Source organism: Ranitomeya imitator, chromosome 8, assembly GCF_032444005.1.
Source record: "Ranitomeya imitator isolate aRanImi1 chromosome 8, aRanImi1.pri, whole genome shotgun sequence".
Taxonomy (NCBI): domain Eukaryota; kingdom Metazoa; phylum Chordata; class Amphibia; order Anura; family Dendrobatidae; genus Ranitomeya; species Ranitomeya imitator.
This window is the reverse complement of record NC_091289.1, coordinates 120,463,768-120,482,465: the sequence shown is the minus strand read 5'-3', so window position 1 is coordinate 120,482,465 and position 18,698 is coordinate 120,463,768. Positions and strand designations below refer to the sequence as shown.

Sequence of the window (18,698 nt, the reverse complement as noted above, 5' to 3'; positions counted from 1 at the left end):
GTGTCCACGTTCAGGATTGCATCAGGATTTGGTCAGTATTTTACATCAGTATTTGTAGCCAAAACCAGGAGTGGGTGATAAATACAGAAGTGGAGCATATGGTTCTATTATAGTTTTCCTCTAATTGTTCCACTCCTGGTTTTGGCTACAAATACTGATGAAAAATCCTGACCAAATCCTGATGCAATCCTGAACGTGGACACATACTCTTATGGTCCTGTGACATCGAGCTTCTCTTCTGCTTCTCTTAGTTTTTCACTGAACATTGAGAGCATTAGGGAGAGGAGCTCGTGGGCACATGACTGAGTGTGCAAATCACATATGTCCTTGGCGGAGGGGGGGCACCAAAATGAATTCTTTCCCCGGGTGCCAGAAACCCTAGATACACCTCTGCTGGTATGCTACTGCGAGCGGCGATTACCGGGTGCGGTGGAGGGAGGTCTGTGCACAGGCAGTGAGGCAGGGACTGAGGGTGTGCACAGAGAGGATGGAGACCCGGAGACTGCCCGTCCCAGTCTACGCCGTAGCCTAGAGCCCTCATTATCATAGGAATATGGCAGTTAATAAATTGCTTTTCTGAAGCTTTATAGTGTAGTTTTAGGTCAGGGAGGGTTGGATAGGGATGAGCTAGCAAGGTGCAGGGACAGGTAATGATGGCTACTTGCGAACATGTGCGGCAATTGCGGTTTTGCACTTACGATGATACATAAAACACTGCTAGTAGTGTTTTTTCTCATTGCTGCAAGTACCGCATTTGCCGGATGGCGGCAAAACCGCAAGAGCCGCACATGTCTGTAAGTCCCATAGGGAATGAATGAGGCCGAACGCAGTGTTGCCCTAAGTGATCCATTACGCGGCAGATGCGGAAAAACTGTCGGATCTGCTGCAAAAGGCGACTTTCACATCAGCGATTTTTGCCAAAGTCACTGCCGATAGTGTCATACTCACCAAAGGGGGAGGCAGCACTAAAAGTGCCTAGGGCAGCAGAAACTCTAAATACGGCCCTGTGTGTAACATGTAGTTTGTCTACAGCATACAGTGTGTGTGGCATTTTAAATTATTGTCACTACAGATGAACATTCATAATTGTAAACATTTGGCAACAACATCACATAGCTATTAGAAACAAGCTTGTTCATCGGGTAATTGGATGATTTATGCTGTAACCAAAATCATTGTTCCCGGCAGCACATTGCCCGTTATAAATAGCAGATGTGCTGTTGATAGCATGATGCTGTATTGGGATAGAATAACCTATAAGTGATCATTCTGTCCCCATTATGCTTTATCAGACTGTAAAGAGGCCGGGAAACAAGCACCAGATACCTTGAATATAATCGATAGCACTCATTTAACTGTGGCATCTGCTTGTGTAAATGAACCCTAAAAGGTTTAATATGTTAGCATTTGAGGCCCCAATTTTAACTTTGCCCTGGCCCCATTTTGTCTAAAATCAGCCTTTGTCACACAAGTGAATTACAGCTGTGTTAGGCCAATTTCGGATGATTGCAGCCTGTGTTCGGACGGTTATACACAGACGTCTGAAAGCAGGTAAGTCCCCGAAACAGCTGTCTGTGGATGGATACCATGCTTGGCATAGGTGGTTTTCCTTTATTGGATGTTTTCCTTTATTGGATGCTGCCCTTCCCTTGGTTGTTCCTTCCCGGGGAAAGGCCTGGCTATTCACTGTCTGCGTTGAGAAACACATGATGGTGTCTCCGCAGCTCCTCTACGTGCATTTGCATATTTGGGGGCAGTGTTCTGGATCACTGCGTTGAGAAACACGTGATGGTGTCTCCGCGGTGTTGGATGTTTTGGTCTCCACAAGGTCAATCATCCGTGCCTTTATATGAAAGCAAGTAAGGACTGGGGCTAAAATTCAGCCCTGGCATTTGAAATAACATAGGCCCATGCTGTCCCCGTCCCCATGTACCAGATGGGAATATATTACCCTGGATTGAGGCCTGCTGGGGTAAGTGACGGAGTCAGCGACTTTGTGCTCCATCACAACTCCTAACAGTATGGGTGTGTTGAGAACACAGATTCTGCCAGCAACCTAGCAGACAAGGCAGCCCATGACCAGACAGACCCTTCTGGCATTTGCCAGATGGCCAGTCCGACCCGGTCTGAAAGAGATGAAGATTTAATTCCATCCTGGTAGATCAGGATAATCTGAGAAAGGCTTTCCTGGTTTCACAGGGCAGGGTCACATTTATGGTACCACATGTGTTCATGGGCTGTAACATTTATAGACCTGGATCACCTTTTCATGCACAGATTGATGTAAAGTTACAAAGGAAAATATAAATTCATACCAGTTTTCTGGTGACATCCCGGGGGAGGTAACCATAGTCCAGATGTACAATTTATGGTTTCCATTTTATGTCCGCTTGTGGTTGTGAAGCCTTCAAGACAGCTGTATTGAATGGTGTCAAAAGCTTTATACATCTCCTTTGCATTGTGCAAAATTCCACTTGGAAGTGATGGCCTCAAGCATTTTTCTGGCAAAGAAACAGGGAAAATCTACTATTTATTGGCCTATACATTATCAGGCTTAATGCATTAGCTACATTAACTCGTGCAGAAAACCTGTATGGCAGAACCAGAGGCCCACATTTATCAAAACTTCCTAAAAGTAAAACTAGCCTTGCTGCCCATTCAAAGCTCAGCTTTCATCTCATTAAATGGGTTTTCTCTTGTTCTTCCTTGGCTAAAATTGCAAAAACAAAAAAGAATAGTAATAATATTCAGTTGAGGGGATTACTCATCCTGCAAAAAATGAACAAGACAAGCGCTTACTTTTATTTGATTCTGAGGGATGAGTTACATTTCCAATTGACACCTTTTTGGGCCACATATAATTTTGAGGCTTTGGGCACCTCCCATATATAAAGAAAAGGAATAATCTATATATATAATTGTCTAAGGGTTTTTCCGTCTGTCTTTCTGTCTGTCTGTCTTTCTGTTTGTCTTTCTGTCTGTCCTGGAAATCCCGCCTCGACCAATCAGCGACGGGCACAGCATCGACGTAGAAATCCCGCGTCTCTGATTGGTCGAGGCCGCAACGGGCACAGCGACGATGATGTCATAAAGGACGTAGAAATCCCACGTTTCTGATTCAGCGACGGGCACAGTATCGACGTAGATGTCATAATGGTTGCCATGGCGACTATGATGTCATAAAGGTTGCCTCGACCAATCAGCGACGGGCACAGTCTGCCGCGAATTCTGGAATCATCATTGTCCATATACTACGGGGATATGCATATTCTAGAATACCCGAATCAGAGAGGCGGGATTTCCAGGACAGACAGACAGACAGACAGATAGAAAGACAGACATACAGACAGACAGAAAGACAGACAGACGGAAAAACCCTTAGACAATTATATATATAGATATCTATACAATGGTGATAATCTTGAAATAGTTTATTACAATTAACAATAATAAGACAAGCCAGAAATAAGTTAAAAACAAAACTGGCCTAGCCTGTATAGGACTTAGGCCCACTCAACCTGAAATACCCTGGGACCTTAAACAATATACCGTATTTTTCGGACTATAAGACGCACCGGACCATAAGACATACAGTTATATGAAAAAGTTTGGGCACCCTTATTAATCTTAAGCTAAATGTTTTATAAAAATTGTTTTTTTGCAACAGCTATTTCAGTTTCATATATCTAATAACTGTTGGACACAGTAATGTTTCTGCCTTGAAATGAGGTTTATTGTAGTTACAGAAAATGTGCAATCTGCATTCATACAAAATTTGACAGGTGCATAAGTATGGGCACCCCACCAGAAAAGTGACATTAATATTTAGTAGATCCTCATTTTGCAAAAATAACAGCCTCTAGTCGCTTCCTGTAGCTTTTAATGAGTTCCTGGATCCTGGATGAAGGTATTTTTGACCATTCCTCTTTACAAAACAATTCCAGTTCAGTTAAGTTTGATGGTCGCCGAGCATGGACAGCCCTCTTCAAATGATCCCAAAGATGTTCAATGATATTCAGGTCTGGGGACTGGGATGGCCATTCCAGAACAGTGTAATTGTCCCTCTGCATGAATGCCTGAGTAGATTTGGAGTGGTGTTTTGGATTATTGTCTTGCTGAAAGATCCATCCCCTGCGTAACTTCAACTTTGTCACTGATTCATGAACATTATTGTCAAGAATCTGCTGATACTGATATTGTCCCAGTCTACCAGATTAAGAGATGCCCTTAATCTGGTAGACTGGGACAATATCCTCAGAAATGAGAATACAGATAATAAATGGGAAATGTTTAAGAACATCCTAAATAGGCAGTGTAAGCGGTTTATACCTTGTGGGAATAAAAGGACTAGAAATAGGAAAAACCCAATGTGGCTAAACAAAGAAGTAAGACAGGCAATTAACAGTAAAAAGAAAGCATTTGCACTACTAAAGCAGGATGGCACCATTGAAGCTCTAAAAAACTATAGGGAGAAAAATACTTTATCTAAAAAACTAATTAAAGCTGCCAAAAAGGAAACAGAGAAGCACATTGCTAAGGAGAGTAAAACTAATCCCAAACTGTTCTTCAACGATATCAATAGTAAAAGAATAAAAACTGAAAATGTAGGCCCCTTAAAAAATAGTGAGGAAAGAATGGTTGTAGATGACGAGGAAAAAGCTAACATATTAAACACCTTCTTCTCCACGGTATTCACGGTGGAAAATGAAATGCTAGGTGAAATCCCAAGAAACAATGAAAACCCTATATTAAGGGTCACCAATCTAACCCAAGAAGAGGTGCGAAACCGGCTAAATAAGATTAAAATAGATAAATCTCCGGGTCCGGATGGCATACACCCACGAGTACTAAGAGAACTAAGTAATGTAATAGATAAACCATTATTTCTTATTTTTAGTGACTCTATAGCGACAGGGTCTGTTCCGCAGGACTGGCGCATAGCAAATGTGGTGCCAATATTCAAAAAGGGCTCTAAAAGTGAACCTGGAAATTATAGGCCAGTAAGTCTAACCTCTATTGTTGGTAAAATATTTGAAGGGTTTCTGAGGGATGTTATTCTGGATTATCTCAATGAGAATAACTGTTTAACTCCATATCAGCATGGGTTTATGAGAAATCGCTCCTGTCAAACCAATCTAATCAGTTTTTATGAAGAGGTAAGCTATAGACTGGACCACGGTGAGTCATTGGACGTGGTATATCTCGATTTTTCCAAAGCGTTTGATACCGTGCCGCACAAGAGGTTGGTACACAAAATGAGAATGCTTGGTCTGGGGGAAAATGTGTGTAAATGGGTTAGTAACTGGCTTAGTGATAGAAAGCAGAGGGTGGTTATAAATGGTATAGTCTCTAACTGGGTCGCTGTGACCAGTGGGGTACCGCAGGGGTCAGTATTGGGACCTGTTCTCTTCAACATATTCATTAATGATCTGGTAGACGGTTTACACAGTAAAATATCGATATTTGCAGATGATACAAAACTATGTAAAGCAGTTAATACAAGAGAAGATAGTATTCTGCTACAGATGGATCTGGATAAGTTGGAAACTTGGGCTGAAAGGTGGCAGATGAGGTTTAACAATGATACATGTAAGGTTATACACATGGGAAGAGGGAATCAATATCACCATTACACACTGAACGGGAAACCACTGGGTAAATCTGACAGGGAGAAGGACTTGGGGATCCTAGTTAATGATAAACTTACCTGGAGCAGCCAGTGCCAGGCAGCAGCTGCCAAGGCAAACAGGATCATGGGGTGCATTAAAAGAGGTCTGGATACACATGATGAGAGCATTATACTGCCTCTGTACAAATCCCTAGTTAGACCGCACATGGAGTACTGTGTCCAGTTTTGGGCACCGGTGCTCAGGAAGGATATAATGGAACTAGAGAGAGTACAAAGGAGGGCAACAAAATTAATAAAGGGGATGGGAGAACTACAATACCCAGATAGATTAGCGAAATTAGGATTATTTAGTCTAGAAAAAAGACGACTGAGGGGCGATCTAATAACCATGTATAAGTATATAAGGGGACAATACAAATATCTCGCTGAGGATCTGTTTATACCAAGGAAGGTGACGGGCACAAGGGGGCATTCTTTGCGTCTGGAGGAGAGAAGGTTTTTCCACCAACATAGAAGAGGATTCTTTACTGTTAGGGCAGTGAGAATCTGGAATTGCTTGCCTGAGGAGGTGGTGATGGCGAACTCAGTCGAGGGGTTCAAGAGAGGCCTGGATGTCTTCCTGGAGCAGAACAATATTGTATCATACAATTATTAGGTTCTGTAGAAGGACGTAGATCTGGGGATTTATTATGATGGAATATAGGCTGAACTGGATGGACAAATGTCTTTTTTCGGCCTTACTAACTATGTTACTATGTTACTATGTTACTATACTGAGAGGAATCCATGCGTCCCTCAACTTTAACAAGATTCCCGGTGCTGGCATTGGCCACACAGCCCCAAAGCATGATGGAACCTCCACCAAATTTTACTGTGGGTAGCAAGTGTTTTTCTTGGAATGCTGTGTTTTTTGGCCGCCATGCATAACACCTTTTTGTATGACCAAACAACTCAATCTTGGTTTCATCAGTCCACAGGACCTTCTTCCAAAAAGAAATTGGCTTCTCCAAATGTGCTTTTGCATACCTCAGCCGACTCTGTTTGTGGCGTGCTTGCAGAAACGGTTCTTTCGCATCACTCTCCCATACAGCTTCTCCTTGTGCAAAGTGCGTTGTATAGTTGACCAATGCACAGTGACACCATCTGCAGCAAATTGATGCTGCAGCTCTCTGGAGGTGGTCTGAGGATTGTCCTTGACTGATCTCACCATTCTTCTTCTCTGCCTTTCTGATGTTTTTCTTGGCCTGCCACTTCTGGCCTTAACTAGAACTATACCTGTGTTCTTCCATTTCCTTACTATGTTCCTCACAGTGGAAATTGACAGGTTAAATCTCTGAGACAGCTTTTTGTCCTTACCCTGAACAACTATGTTGAATAATCTTTGTTTTCAGATCATTAGACAGTTGTTTTGAGGAGCCCATGATGCCACTCTTCAGAGGAGATTCAAACAGGAGAACAACTTGCAAGTGGCCACTTTAAGTAGCTTTTCTCATGATTGCATACACCTGGCTATGAAGTTCAAAGCTCAATGAGGTTAGAAAACCAAAAAAAGTGCTTTAGTAAGTCAGTAAAAAGTAGGTACGAGTATTTAAAACAAGAAAATGATAAGGGTGCCCATACTTATGCACCTGTCAAATTTGGTTTGAATGCAGATTGCACATTTTCTGTTCGTACAATAAACCTCATTTCAAGGCAGAAACATTACTGTGTCCAACAGTTATTAGATATATGAAAATGAAATAGCTGTTGCAAAAAAAACAATTTTTATAAAACATTAAGCTTAAGATTAATAGGGGTGCCCAAACTTTTTCAGATAACTGTACACTTACATTGAGCGCTTGTGACGTAGCTTCTAACTTCTTGCCAGTCAGAAGCTGTGCTCACAAAGTTAAGCTGTGGGACTGGAGTGGTGCCAAAAAAGGTAAATATGCTGGAAGATGAGTATATGACCGGGGGTAGGGGACTTGCACCACTCCAGCTATGAGAAAAAAAAAACCCTGCTGGAGTGGTGCTTTAATAATAAGCAATTTATTATTATAAAGTTAATAAAGGCTTGGAATAAATGTCTGCACTTTATGTGACTGCAGACTGCCAAATCATGGCAAGGAGCGCCTGCTGCATGAGCCCCCAATATCACTGGCGTTATCAGGCGGTCACGGACCCCATGTTTGCTATGTGCATGTGTTCACTAGAAAAGTTTGGTTTCCCTCAATAGAATTGAGAGAAGCCGAAAGAGTCATCACATGACCGTCTGCTGACATCAGCGATCCTGGGGCCATTATTACTGTAAATGGGGGGGACTCAGTGGACATTATTAAATGTTGAATGGGCAGTTAAGCATTATTGTTATAGGGGCACACAGAGTATTGTCACCATCAAAGTTGCATATAGGGTATTATTACTTTTTAGGGACAAAATATGGAGGGCACTGGCACAGGGCATTAATATTTACTAGGGGGGAATTTTACTATCTAGAAAGCACAAAGGTGACAAAAATTATGGAATCACCGGCCTTGAAGGATGTTCATTCAATTGTTTAATTTTGTAGAAAAAAAGCAGATCACAGACATGGCACAAAACTAAAGTCATTTCAAATGGCAACTTTCTGGCTTTAAGAAACACTAAAAGAAATCAAGAACAAATAATGTGGTAGTCAGTAATGGTTATTTTTTTTAACCAAGCATAGGGGAAAAATTATGGAGTGTTAGGTCTCGAGTTCCCACTTCTGCACAGGGGGAATCTCGGGCCGTCTCCGCTGCGGTCTCCCATTCCTATCCAGCCGCAGTGGAGTCTGCTCAGCAGGGGCGTCGGTCCCAGCGTCTTGCTCGGTCTCGCTCTGTACAGAGAGTTACTGCTGCTTCTTCAGCTCCTGCCATTAAAGTCAGTGCTGGTCAGCAGCGAGCGGACTTCTCTGGGACTAAGTCCTTATTTGCGCACACTGAGCATGCCCAGGGCAAGATCTCCCGTTGGAGATCGAGGGTCATGTGCTCAGGCTCTGCAGCGCATTCCATTGGTCCTGTTGGCAGGTCTTGGAAGGGCAAAGTTTCTGTGGCCACTTCCTGTCCTGCAACTATATAAACTGCGCATGACCGCACGGCCATGCGCTAGTGTACAATTATTATGTGTGTGTGTAGATGGATGTATGTCGATGGATGAAAGCTCCTAAGTATCCCTCCCTAGAGTTGTTGATTGCTCGCGGATGATGGTAGCTCTCTAGCGCCCGACTGTCCATCTGTATGTTACACACATCACAGCGTCCTATAGCTGTGCCTGCCAGTACGGCGCCGTGCGCTTGCCTTGCGCTTTCCATACCCAAGCCTGGGTGGTTAGTGGCGTCCGTCAGTGCGGCATCGCACGCACTCTTGTGCTCATATATTACTAATAAGGTTCATTACACACCCAGTTGCGGTGTTGTGCCAGCAAGGGTCTAATCGGACTTCAATCCCTTTCGGGGTTAAGTTCGCTGACTACTTGCTCGCGCTCTATGTGCGGTACCGCGGTCCTGTGACTTAACAGGATCGCTGCCTTCACGTTGGGTGAGGTTTAACCCACGTGTTTATACTTTTAAGTACCGCCATATAGTCTGTCATTCACTAGCAGCGGGTTTCGCCTGCACGGTGGACCCCGGACTGCGAACGCATCTATATCATCTTACTTGGTGCGTTCCGCCAGTCCTAACATTACACTAGCGCCAGGGTCTGGCTAGTGATGACAGACAAACAGCAATCCTTCCGGTATATCCAGCAGCTGGAGGGTAGGTTGTCGGCTCTCGAGAGCGCAACCTCGGCTGTGGATGTTACCGCAGTTGCTGTACAGACTGCCAGCGTGGCTGCAGCAACTTTGTCCATTGCCACCCCTGTTCCGACATTTTCTCGCCTCCCGCTGCCAGAGAAATTTTCTGGTGATAGCAAATTTTGTAGGGGATTTGTGAGTCAGTGCTCTATTCATCTTGAGCTCCTGGCTGCACGCTTCCCCACAGAGCGGGCTAAGGTGGGATTTATTGTATCTCTATTGTCGGACAGGGCGTTGGAATGGGCTACGCCGCTGTGGGAGCGTGGCGATCATGTGGTGCAGAGTGCTCCGCTGTTTTTGAACACTCTGAAACAGGTCTTTTTAGGACCTCAAGTCACCCATGATACTGCGCTCCAACTGCTGGCATTAACTCAGGGTGAGTCCTTGGTCAGTCATTTTGCCGTCCAATTCCGCACTTTAGCATCTGAGCTGGAATGGTCGGATAAAGCTCTTATCCCCATATTTTGGAGGGGCTTGGCTGACCACGTAAAGGATGCTCTGGCCACTAGGGAGATTCCTACCACACTGGAGGAGTTAATTACAGTCTCCACTCGAATTGATCTCCGTTTTAACGAGCGGAGGTTAGAGCGAGCCCAGTGTAGGCAGAGGTTTCGGCTGGCTCCTACTTTCGCCAAACCTCTGGAATCTCCGGTCCTGGTTCCTGAGTCACATGAGGCCAGAGAAGTGTCACAAGCAGGATCTAAGTCCCGGACCGCTTGTGCACTCAGGGTCTGTCATGTTTGCCAGCAGTCAGGACATCTAGCCACCAGATGTCCTCAGCGGTCGAGGAAACGTCAGCGTCTAGTGGTCGTAGGTGGAGGTACACTAGACACGGCGACGTTTGCCTCTAAATTGTCCTTTAAGGGGACAATTACTATAGGCTCATTCTCCCACTCGGTAGAGCTCTGCGTGGATTCTGGGGCGGAGGGCAATTTTATGTCTTCTGCCTTCGCCCAACGTCACGCAATACCCCTGGTTATGCTAGTTCAACCTGTAACGGTACGAGTGGTGAATGGGTCGACACTGCCCTCACAGATAACACACCAGACCATCCCTTTTACTCTGTCCATGTCGCCATCTCATCAGGAGATTATTTCTCTGCTCGTCATTCCAGAGGGAATTGATGAGGTCCTGTTGGGAATACCTTGGTTACGGTACCACTCTCCTCATATCGAGTGGTCCTCAGGCAGAATTCTGGGATGGGGTGAATCTTGTGGGGGTAGGTGTCAGAGGGAGTGCGTTCAGGTTGCTACAACAGAGGTACCCGCAGATCTATCCTCTCTCCCCAAGCAGTATTGGTCTTATGCAGACGTGTTCTCCAAAAAGGCGGCGGAGACCCTTCCGCTCCATCGCCCCTATGACTGTCCTATTGACCTCTTGCCTGGTGCTGAGCCTCCCCGGGGTAGAGTCTATCCGCTATCTCTCCCGGAGACGGAGGCAATGTCACAGTACATCCAGGAAAATCTGGCAAGAGGATTCATCAGGAAGTCAGTGTCACCTGCTGGGGCAGGTTTCTTCTTCGTGCAGAAGAAGAATGGGGAACTACGTCCATGCATAGACTACAGGGGTCTTAACGCTATCACCGTTAAGAATAAGTACCCTTTGCCTCTGATATCCGAGCTATTCGATAGGCTTCGGGGAGCAAGGGTATTTACTAAATTAGATCTGCGGGGTGCTTACAACCTGATTCGCATCCGTGAGGGGGACGAATGGAAGACGGCGTTTAACACCAGGGATGGGCACTATGAATATCTGGTGATGCCCTTCGGGCTCTGTAATGCCCCAGCCATTTTCCAAGACTTTGTGAACGATATCTTCCGGGATATGCTTTCCACCTCGGTCGTAGTCTATCTGGATGATATTCTCATCTACTCTCCAGATATTGACTCCCACCGGAGAGATGTTAGCAAAGTCTTCGACCTCCTACGGGCAAACTCCCTCTATGCCAAGTTGGAGAAGTGTATGTTTGAGCAGGAGTCCTTACCTTTCCTGGGCTACATCATCTCAGCCCAGGGATTGGCTATGGATCCTGCCAAACTACAGGCTGTGATGGACTGGCAGGAACCCCATTCTCTTAAAGCGGTGCAGCGCTTTATGGGATTCATCAATTATTATCGCCAGTTCATCCCGCACTTCTCAACTTTGGTAGCTCCCTTGGTTGCCCTCACCAAAAAGGGGGCGAATCCCAAATTGTGGTCTGAGGAGGTCTCCAAGGCCTTTATCTCTATAAAGTCACACTTCGCTAGCGCTCCCATTCTACATCGCCCCGATGTTGATAAGCCATTTATCATGGAGGTGGATGCCTCTTCTGTTGGTGCTGGAGCAGTCCCCTTCCAAAAGGATGCTCAAGGTCGGAAGCATCCATGCTTCTTTTTCTCCAAGACCTTCGCACCAGCAGAGAGGAATTATTCCATCGGGGACAGGGAGTTGCTAGCCATGAAGTTGGCTTTCTCGGAGTGGAGACATCTCTTGGAGGGAGCACGTTTTCCCTTCCAAGTCTTCACAGACCATAAAAATTTGGTGTACCTGCAGACAGCTCAGCGGTTGAATTCTCGCCAGGCCAGATGGTCCTTGTTCTTCTCCCGGTTTCATTTCACCCTCCATTTCCTTTCTGGGGAGAAGAACATTCGGGCCGACGCTCTCTCTCGCTCCGTTGTGTCATCTGCGGAGGAGGAGGAGGAGCCTCGGCTTATTGTCCCCACCGAGAGCTTGAGAACTGTGGCTCCGGTTTCGCTGGAGTCTGTGCCCCCGGGCAAGACTTTTGTTCCATCCAGTTTGCGACCGGAGGTTCTTTCTTGGGCGCACTCGTCCAGGGTGGGTGGACATTTTGGTACTAAAAGGACATCTGAGTTACTGGCGAGGACATACTGGTGGCCGCATATGGCCCGTGATGTCGCGGAGTATGTTCGGGCGTGTGTCTCTTGCGCCAGGAACAAGACTCCTCGGCAACGGCCAGCTGGTTTGCTTTATCCTCTGCCCGTGGCGGACAGGCCCTGGGAGATGGTCGGGATGGACTTTGTGGTGGGCTTGCCCAAGTCTCGTAACTGCACCATTATCTGGGTGATCACCGACCATTTTTCCAAAATGGTGCATTTGGTGCCTCTTCCACGGTTACCATCTGCACGGGCGTTGGCTGTCTTGTTTATCAAGCATATCTTTCGCCTACACGGTATGCCAGACAAAATTGTTAGTGACCGGGGTCCCCAGTTTGCGTCTCGATTCTGGAGAGAGCTTTGTCGTCTACTCAGTATTGAGTTAAATCTCTCTTCGGCATATCATCCAGAGACAAATGGGTTGGTTGAAAGGGCCAACCAGACCTTGGTCACATATCTGCGACATTTTGTTTCTGCCAGGCAGGATGACAGGGCATCCTTGCTACCGTGGGCAGAGTTTGCACTTAACAATGCCGTAGCCGACTCCACCGGTCAGACTCCATTCCTCTTAAATTACGGCCAGCATCCACGTGTTCCTGTGCCCATGCCTGTGTCTTCCGCTGACTCCAGGGTGGCAGACTGGGCTGTGGAGGCACGGGACATTTGGGATCGCACGCAGGATGCCATTCGGGCCTCCAAGGAGAGAATGAGGTCCTCCGCCGATGTTCATCGGCGCCCCGCTCCGACCTTTGCCCCTGGCGACTTGGTGTGGCTCTCCGCCCGTAACATCAGGCTGTGAGTTGAGTCCACTAAGTTTGCTCCTCGCTACTTGGGTCCCTTCAAGGTTCTCGAACAGGTTAATCCCGTGGTCTACCGTCTGGCTCTTCCTCCACGCTTGGGTATCACCGACACCTTTCACGTGTCCCTCTTGAAACCCGTATACATGTCCCGGTTTTCCGAGTCATCTGCCGGGACATCGGGTTCGTCTACGGACGATTATGAGGTGAACGCTATTTTGGGGTGCAAGGTGGTACGCAGCAAAAAGTTCTATTTGGTGGATTGGAAGGGTTATGGCCCAGAGGACAGGTCATGGGAACCTGCTGAAAACATTCGGGCCCCACAGCTCATTGCTGCCTTCGAGCGTAGCGAGGCCCAAGGAGGGGGGGGCCTAGGAGGGGGGGGTAATGTTAGGTCTCGAGTTCCCACTTCTGCACAGGGGGAATCTCGGGCCGTCTCCGCTGCGGTCTCCCATTCCTATCCAGCCGCAGTGGAGTCTGCTCAGCAGGGGCGTCGGTCCCAGCGTCTTGCTCGGTCTCGCTCTATACAGAGAGTTACTGCTGCTTCTTCAGCTCCTGCCATTAAAGTCAGTGCTGGTCAGCAGCGAGCGGACTTCTCTGGGACTAAGTCCTTATTTGCGCACACTGAGCATGCCCAGGGCAAGATCTCCCGTTGGAGATCGAGGGTCATGTGCTCAGGCTCTGCAGCGCATTCCATTGGTCCTGTTGGCAGGTCTTGGAAGGGCAAAGTTTCTGTGGCCACTTCCTGTCCTGCAACTATATAAACTGCGCATGACCGCACGGCCATGCGCTAGTGTACAATTATTATGTGTGTTGTGAATTCTGTGGCTGAGTTCACTTCTGTGGTCACAAGTGGTATTGCAGTCTCTGGGCTTCCTCCCTCAGGTGTTTTGGTGAGCTCGTTGGCTGCCTTGCTATTTAGCTCCACCTGAGTCTGTCTTCCTTGCTCCTTGTCAATGTTCCAGTGTTGGATCTGAGCTACTGCATCTTTCCTTGGGCCTGCTGCTCTGCTAGATAAGTGCTTCTAGTTTGTTTTCTGTTTTTTCTGTCCAGCTTGTTATTATCTTTTGCTGGAAGCTCTGAGTAGCAAAGGGGTGCACCGCCGTGCTGTTAGTTCGGCACGGTGGGTCTTTTGCCCCTTTGCGTGGTTTTCGTTTTAGGGTTTTTTGTAGACTGCATAGTTCTCTTTGCTATCCTCGCTCTGTCTAGAATATCGGGCCTCACTTTGCTGAATCTATTTCATTCCTACGTTTGTCTTTTCATCTTGCTAACAGTCATTATATGTGGGGGCTGCCTATTCCTTTGGGGTATTTCTCTGAGGTAAGTCAGGCTTGTATTTCTATCTTCAGGCTAGTCAGCTCCTCAGGCAGTGCCGAGTTGCATAGGTAGTTGATAGGCGCAATCCACTGCTGCTTCCAGTTGTGTGAGGATAGATCAGGTACTGCAGTCTACAGAGATTCCACGTCTCAGAGCTCGTCCTATTGTTTTGGGTTATTGCCAGATCTCTGTATGTGCGCTGATTACTGCACGCTGTGTTGCCTGATTGCCAGCCATAACAGTACAAGGAGCCATTCAATGATTTCCAATAGAGGGAAAAAAGAAATCCTGACATCATTTTTTTTTCTTAGCTCTGTCTTCAGTCTTTTTTTTCCCCTAGACATTAGAGTGCTTCAGGACACAGCTGTGGACATGGATATTCAGGCTCTGTGCTCCTCAATGGATAATCTCGTTGTAAATGTACAATAGATTCAAGATACTATTGATCAGAAATCGATGCTAGAACCAAGAATTCCGATTCCTGATTTGTTTTTTGGTGACAGAACTAAGTTCCTGAGCTTCAGAAATAATTGTAAGCTATTTTTGGCCTTGAAACCTCATTCTTCTGGTAATCCTATTCAACAGGTTTTGATTATTATTTCTTTTTTGCGCGGCGACCCACAGGACTGGGCGTTTTCTCTTGCACCAGGAGATTCTGCATTGAGTAATGTTGATGCATTTTTCCAGGCGCTGGGATTGCTTTACGATGAGCCTAATTCAGTGGATCAAGCTGAGAAAAATCTGCTGGCTTTATGCCAGGGTCAGGATGATGTAGAAGTATATTGTCAGAAATTTAGAAAATGGTCAGTACTCACTCTGTGGAATGAATCTGCACTAGCGGCTTTGTTCAGAAAGGGTCTCTCTGAAGCTCTTAAGGATGTAATGGTGGGATTTCCTATGCCTGCTGGTTTGAATGAGTCTATGTCCTTGGCCATTCAGATCGGTCGTCGCTTGCGCGAGCGTAAATCTGTGCACCATCTGGCGGTATTGTCTGAGAGTAAGCCTGAGCCTATGCAGTGCGACAGGACTATGACTAAAGTAGAACGGCACGAACACAGACGTCTGAACAGACTGTGTTTCTATTGTGGTGATTCTACTCATGCTATTTCTAATTGTCCTAAACGCACTAGGCGGTTCGATAGCTCTGCCGTTATTGGTACTGTACAGTCCAAATTCCTTTTGTCCATTACCTTAATGTGCTCTTTGTCATCATATTCTGTCATGGCGTTTGTGGATTCAGGCGCTGCCCTGAATCTGATGGATTTGGATTATGCTAAACGTTGTGGATTTTTCTTGGAGCCTTTGCGGTGTCCTATTCCGTTGAGAGGAATTGATGCTACACCTCTGGCCAAGAATAAGCCTCAGTACTGGGCCCAGCTGACCATGTGCATGGCTCCTGCACATCAGGAAGTTATTCGCTTTTTGGTACTGCATAATTTGCATGATGTGGTCGTGTTGGGGTTGCCATGGCTACAAACCCATAATCCAGTATTGGATTGGAACTCTATGTCGGTAACCAGCTGGGGTTGTCAGGGAGTACATGGTGATGTTCCATTTTTGTCTATTTCGTCATCCATTCCTTCTGACATCCCAGAGTTCTTGTCGGACTTTCAGGATGTATTTGAAGAGTCCAAGTCTGATGCCCTTCCTCCGCATAGGAATTGTGATTGTGCTATCGATTTGATTCCTGGTAGTAAATTCCCTAAGGGTCGTTTATTTAATTTGTCCGTACCTGAACACACCGCTATGCGCAGTTATGTGAAGGAGTCCCTGGAGAAGGGACATATTCGCCCATCGTCGTCACCATTGGGAGCAGGGTTCTTTTTTGTAGCCAAGAAGGATGGTTCGCTAAGACCGTGTATTGATTACCGCCTTCTTAATAAGATCACTGTTAAGTTTCAGTATCCCTTGCCATTGATTTCTGACTTGTTTGCTCGGATTAAGGGGGCTAGTTGGTTTACTAAGATTGATCTTCGTGGTGCGTATAATCTGGTGAGAATCAGGCAGGGAGATGAATGGAAAACGGCATTTAATACGCCCGAGGGTCATTTTGAGTATCTGGTGATGCCGTTCGGACTTGCCAATGCTCCATCTGTTTTTCAGTCTTTTATGCATGACATTTTCCGTGAGTATCTGGATAAATTCTTGATTGTTTACTTGGATGACATTTTGATCTTCTCAGATGATTGGGAGTCTCATGTGAAGCAAGTCAGAATGGTTTTCCAGGTACTGCGTGCTAATTCCTTGTTCGTGAAGGGATCAAAGTGTCTCTTCGGTGTGCAGAAAGTTTCATTTTTGGGGTTCATCTTTTCCCCTTCTACTATCGAGATGGATCCGGTTAAGGTTCAGGCCATCCAGGATTGGACTCAGCCGACATCTCTAAAAAGTTTGCAGAAATTCCTGGGCTTTGCTAATTTTTATCGTCGCTTCATCTGTAATTTTTCTAGCATTGCCAGACCATTGACCGATTTGACCAAGAAGGGTGCTGATTTGGTTAATTGGTCTTCTGCTGCCGTGGAAGCTTTTCAGGAGTTGAAGCGTCGTTTTTGCTGTGCCCCTGTGTTGTGTCAACCTGATGTTTCTCTTCCGTTCCAGGTCGAGGTTGATGCTTCTGAGATTGGTGCAGGGGCGGTTTTGTCACAGAGAGGTTCTGGTTGCTCAGTGTTCAAACCATGTGCTTTCTTTTCCAGGAAATTTTCTGCTGCTGAGCGTAATTATGATGTGGGCAACCGAGAGTTGCTGGCCATGAAGTGGGCATTCGAGGAGTGGCGTCATTGGCTTGAGGGTGCTAAGCATCGCGTGGTGGTTTTGACTGATCATAAGAACCTTACTTATCTTGAGTCTGCCAAGCGCTTGAATCCTAGACAGGCCCGTTGGTCGTTATTTTTTGCTCGTTTTGATTTTGTGATTTCATACCTTCCGGGCTCTAAAAATGTGAAGGCGGATGCTCTGTCTAGGAGTTTTGTGCCCGACTCTCCGGGGTTATCTGAGCCGGCGAGTATCCTCAAGGAAGGAGTCATTGTGTCTGCCATCTCCCCTGATTTGCGGAGAGTGTTGCAGAAATTTCAGGCTAATAAACCTGATCGTTGTCCGGCCGAGAAACTGTTCGTCCCTGATAGGTGGACTAGTAAAGTTATCTCTGAACTTCATTGTTCGGTGCTGGCCGGTCATCCAGGAATCTTTGGTACCAGGGAGTTGGTTGCTAGATCCTTCTGGTGGCCATCTCTGTCACGGGATGTGCGTGCTTTTGTGCAGTCCTGTGGAATTTGTGCTAGGGCTAAGCCCTGCTGTTCACGTGCCAGTGGGTTGCTTTTGCCCTTGCCGGTCCCGAAGAGGCCTTGGACACATATTTCGATGGATTTCATTTCTGACCTTCCCGTTTCTCAAAAGATGTCTGTCATTTGGGTGGTCTGTGATCGCTTTTCTAAAATGGTCCATCTGGTGCCCTTGGTTAAATTGCCTTCCTCCTCTGATTTGGTGCCTTTGTTCTTCCAGCATGTGGTTCGTTTACATGGCATTCCTGAGAATATTGTTTCTGACAGAGGTTCCCAGTTTGTCTCGAGGTTCTGGCGAGCCTTTTGTGGTAGGATGGGCATTGACCTATCTTTTTCCTCGGCCTTCCATCCTCAGACTAATGGCCAGACCGAACGAACCAATCAGACCTTGGAAACATATCTGAGATGTTTTGTTTCCGCTGACCAGGATGATTGGGTGTCATTTTTGCCGTTGGCTGAGTTCGCCCTTAATAATCGGGCCAGCTCGGCTACCTTGGTCTCTCCATTTTTCTGCAATTCTGGGTTCCATCCTCGTTTCTCTTCAGGACAGGTTGAGTCTTCGGACTGTCCTGGTGTGGATTATGTGGTGGACAGGTTGCAGCAGATCTGGACTCAGGTAGTGGACAATTTGACCTTGTCCCAGGAGAAGGCTCAGCTTTTCGCTAATTGCAGACGCCGTGTGGGACCCCGACTTCGTGTTGGGGATCTGGTTTGGTTATCTTCTCGTCATATACCTATGAAGGTTTCCTCTCCTAAATTTAAACCTCGTTTTATTGGTCCGTATAGGATTTCTGAGATTCTCAATCCGGTGTCTTTTCGTCTGACCCTCCCAGACTCCTTTTCCATACATAATGTATTCCATAGGTCGTTGTTGAGGAGATACGTGGCACCTATGGTTCCATCTGTGGAGCCTCCTGCCCCTGTTTTGGTGGAGGGGGAATTGGAGTATATTGTGGAGAAGATTTTGGATTCTCGTGTCTCTAGACGGAAACTCCAGTATCTGGTCAAATGGAAG

General features: G+C 46.3%; 1 protein-coding gene across 2 annotated transcripts in view; it reads right to left on the bottom strand.

Moving 5' to 3' along the window:
- F13B (coagulation factor XIII B chain) overlaps positions 1-18,698 on the bottom strand; it is a 196,275-nt gene that overhangs the window by 108,236 nt on the left and 69,341 nt on the right. For both annotated transcript variants that reach the window (XM_069737309.1, XM_069737308.1), the window contains exon 3: positions 2,316-2,501. In XM_069737309.1, the coding sequence (XP_069593410.1) occupies positions 2,316-2,501 (186 nt within the window). The remainder of the gene's footprint in view (positions 1-2,315; positions 2,502-18,698) is intronic.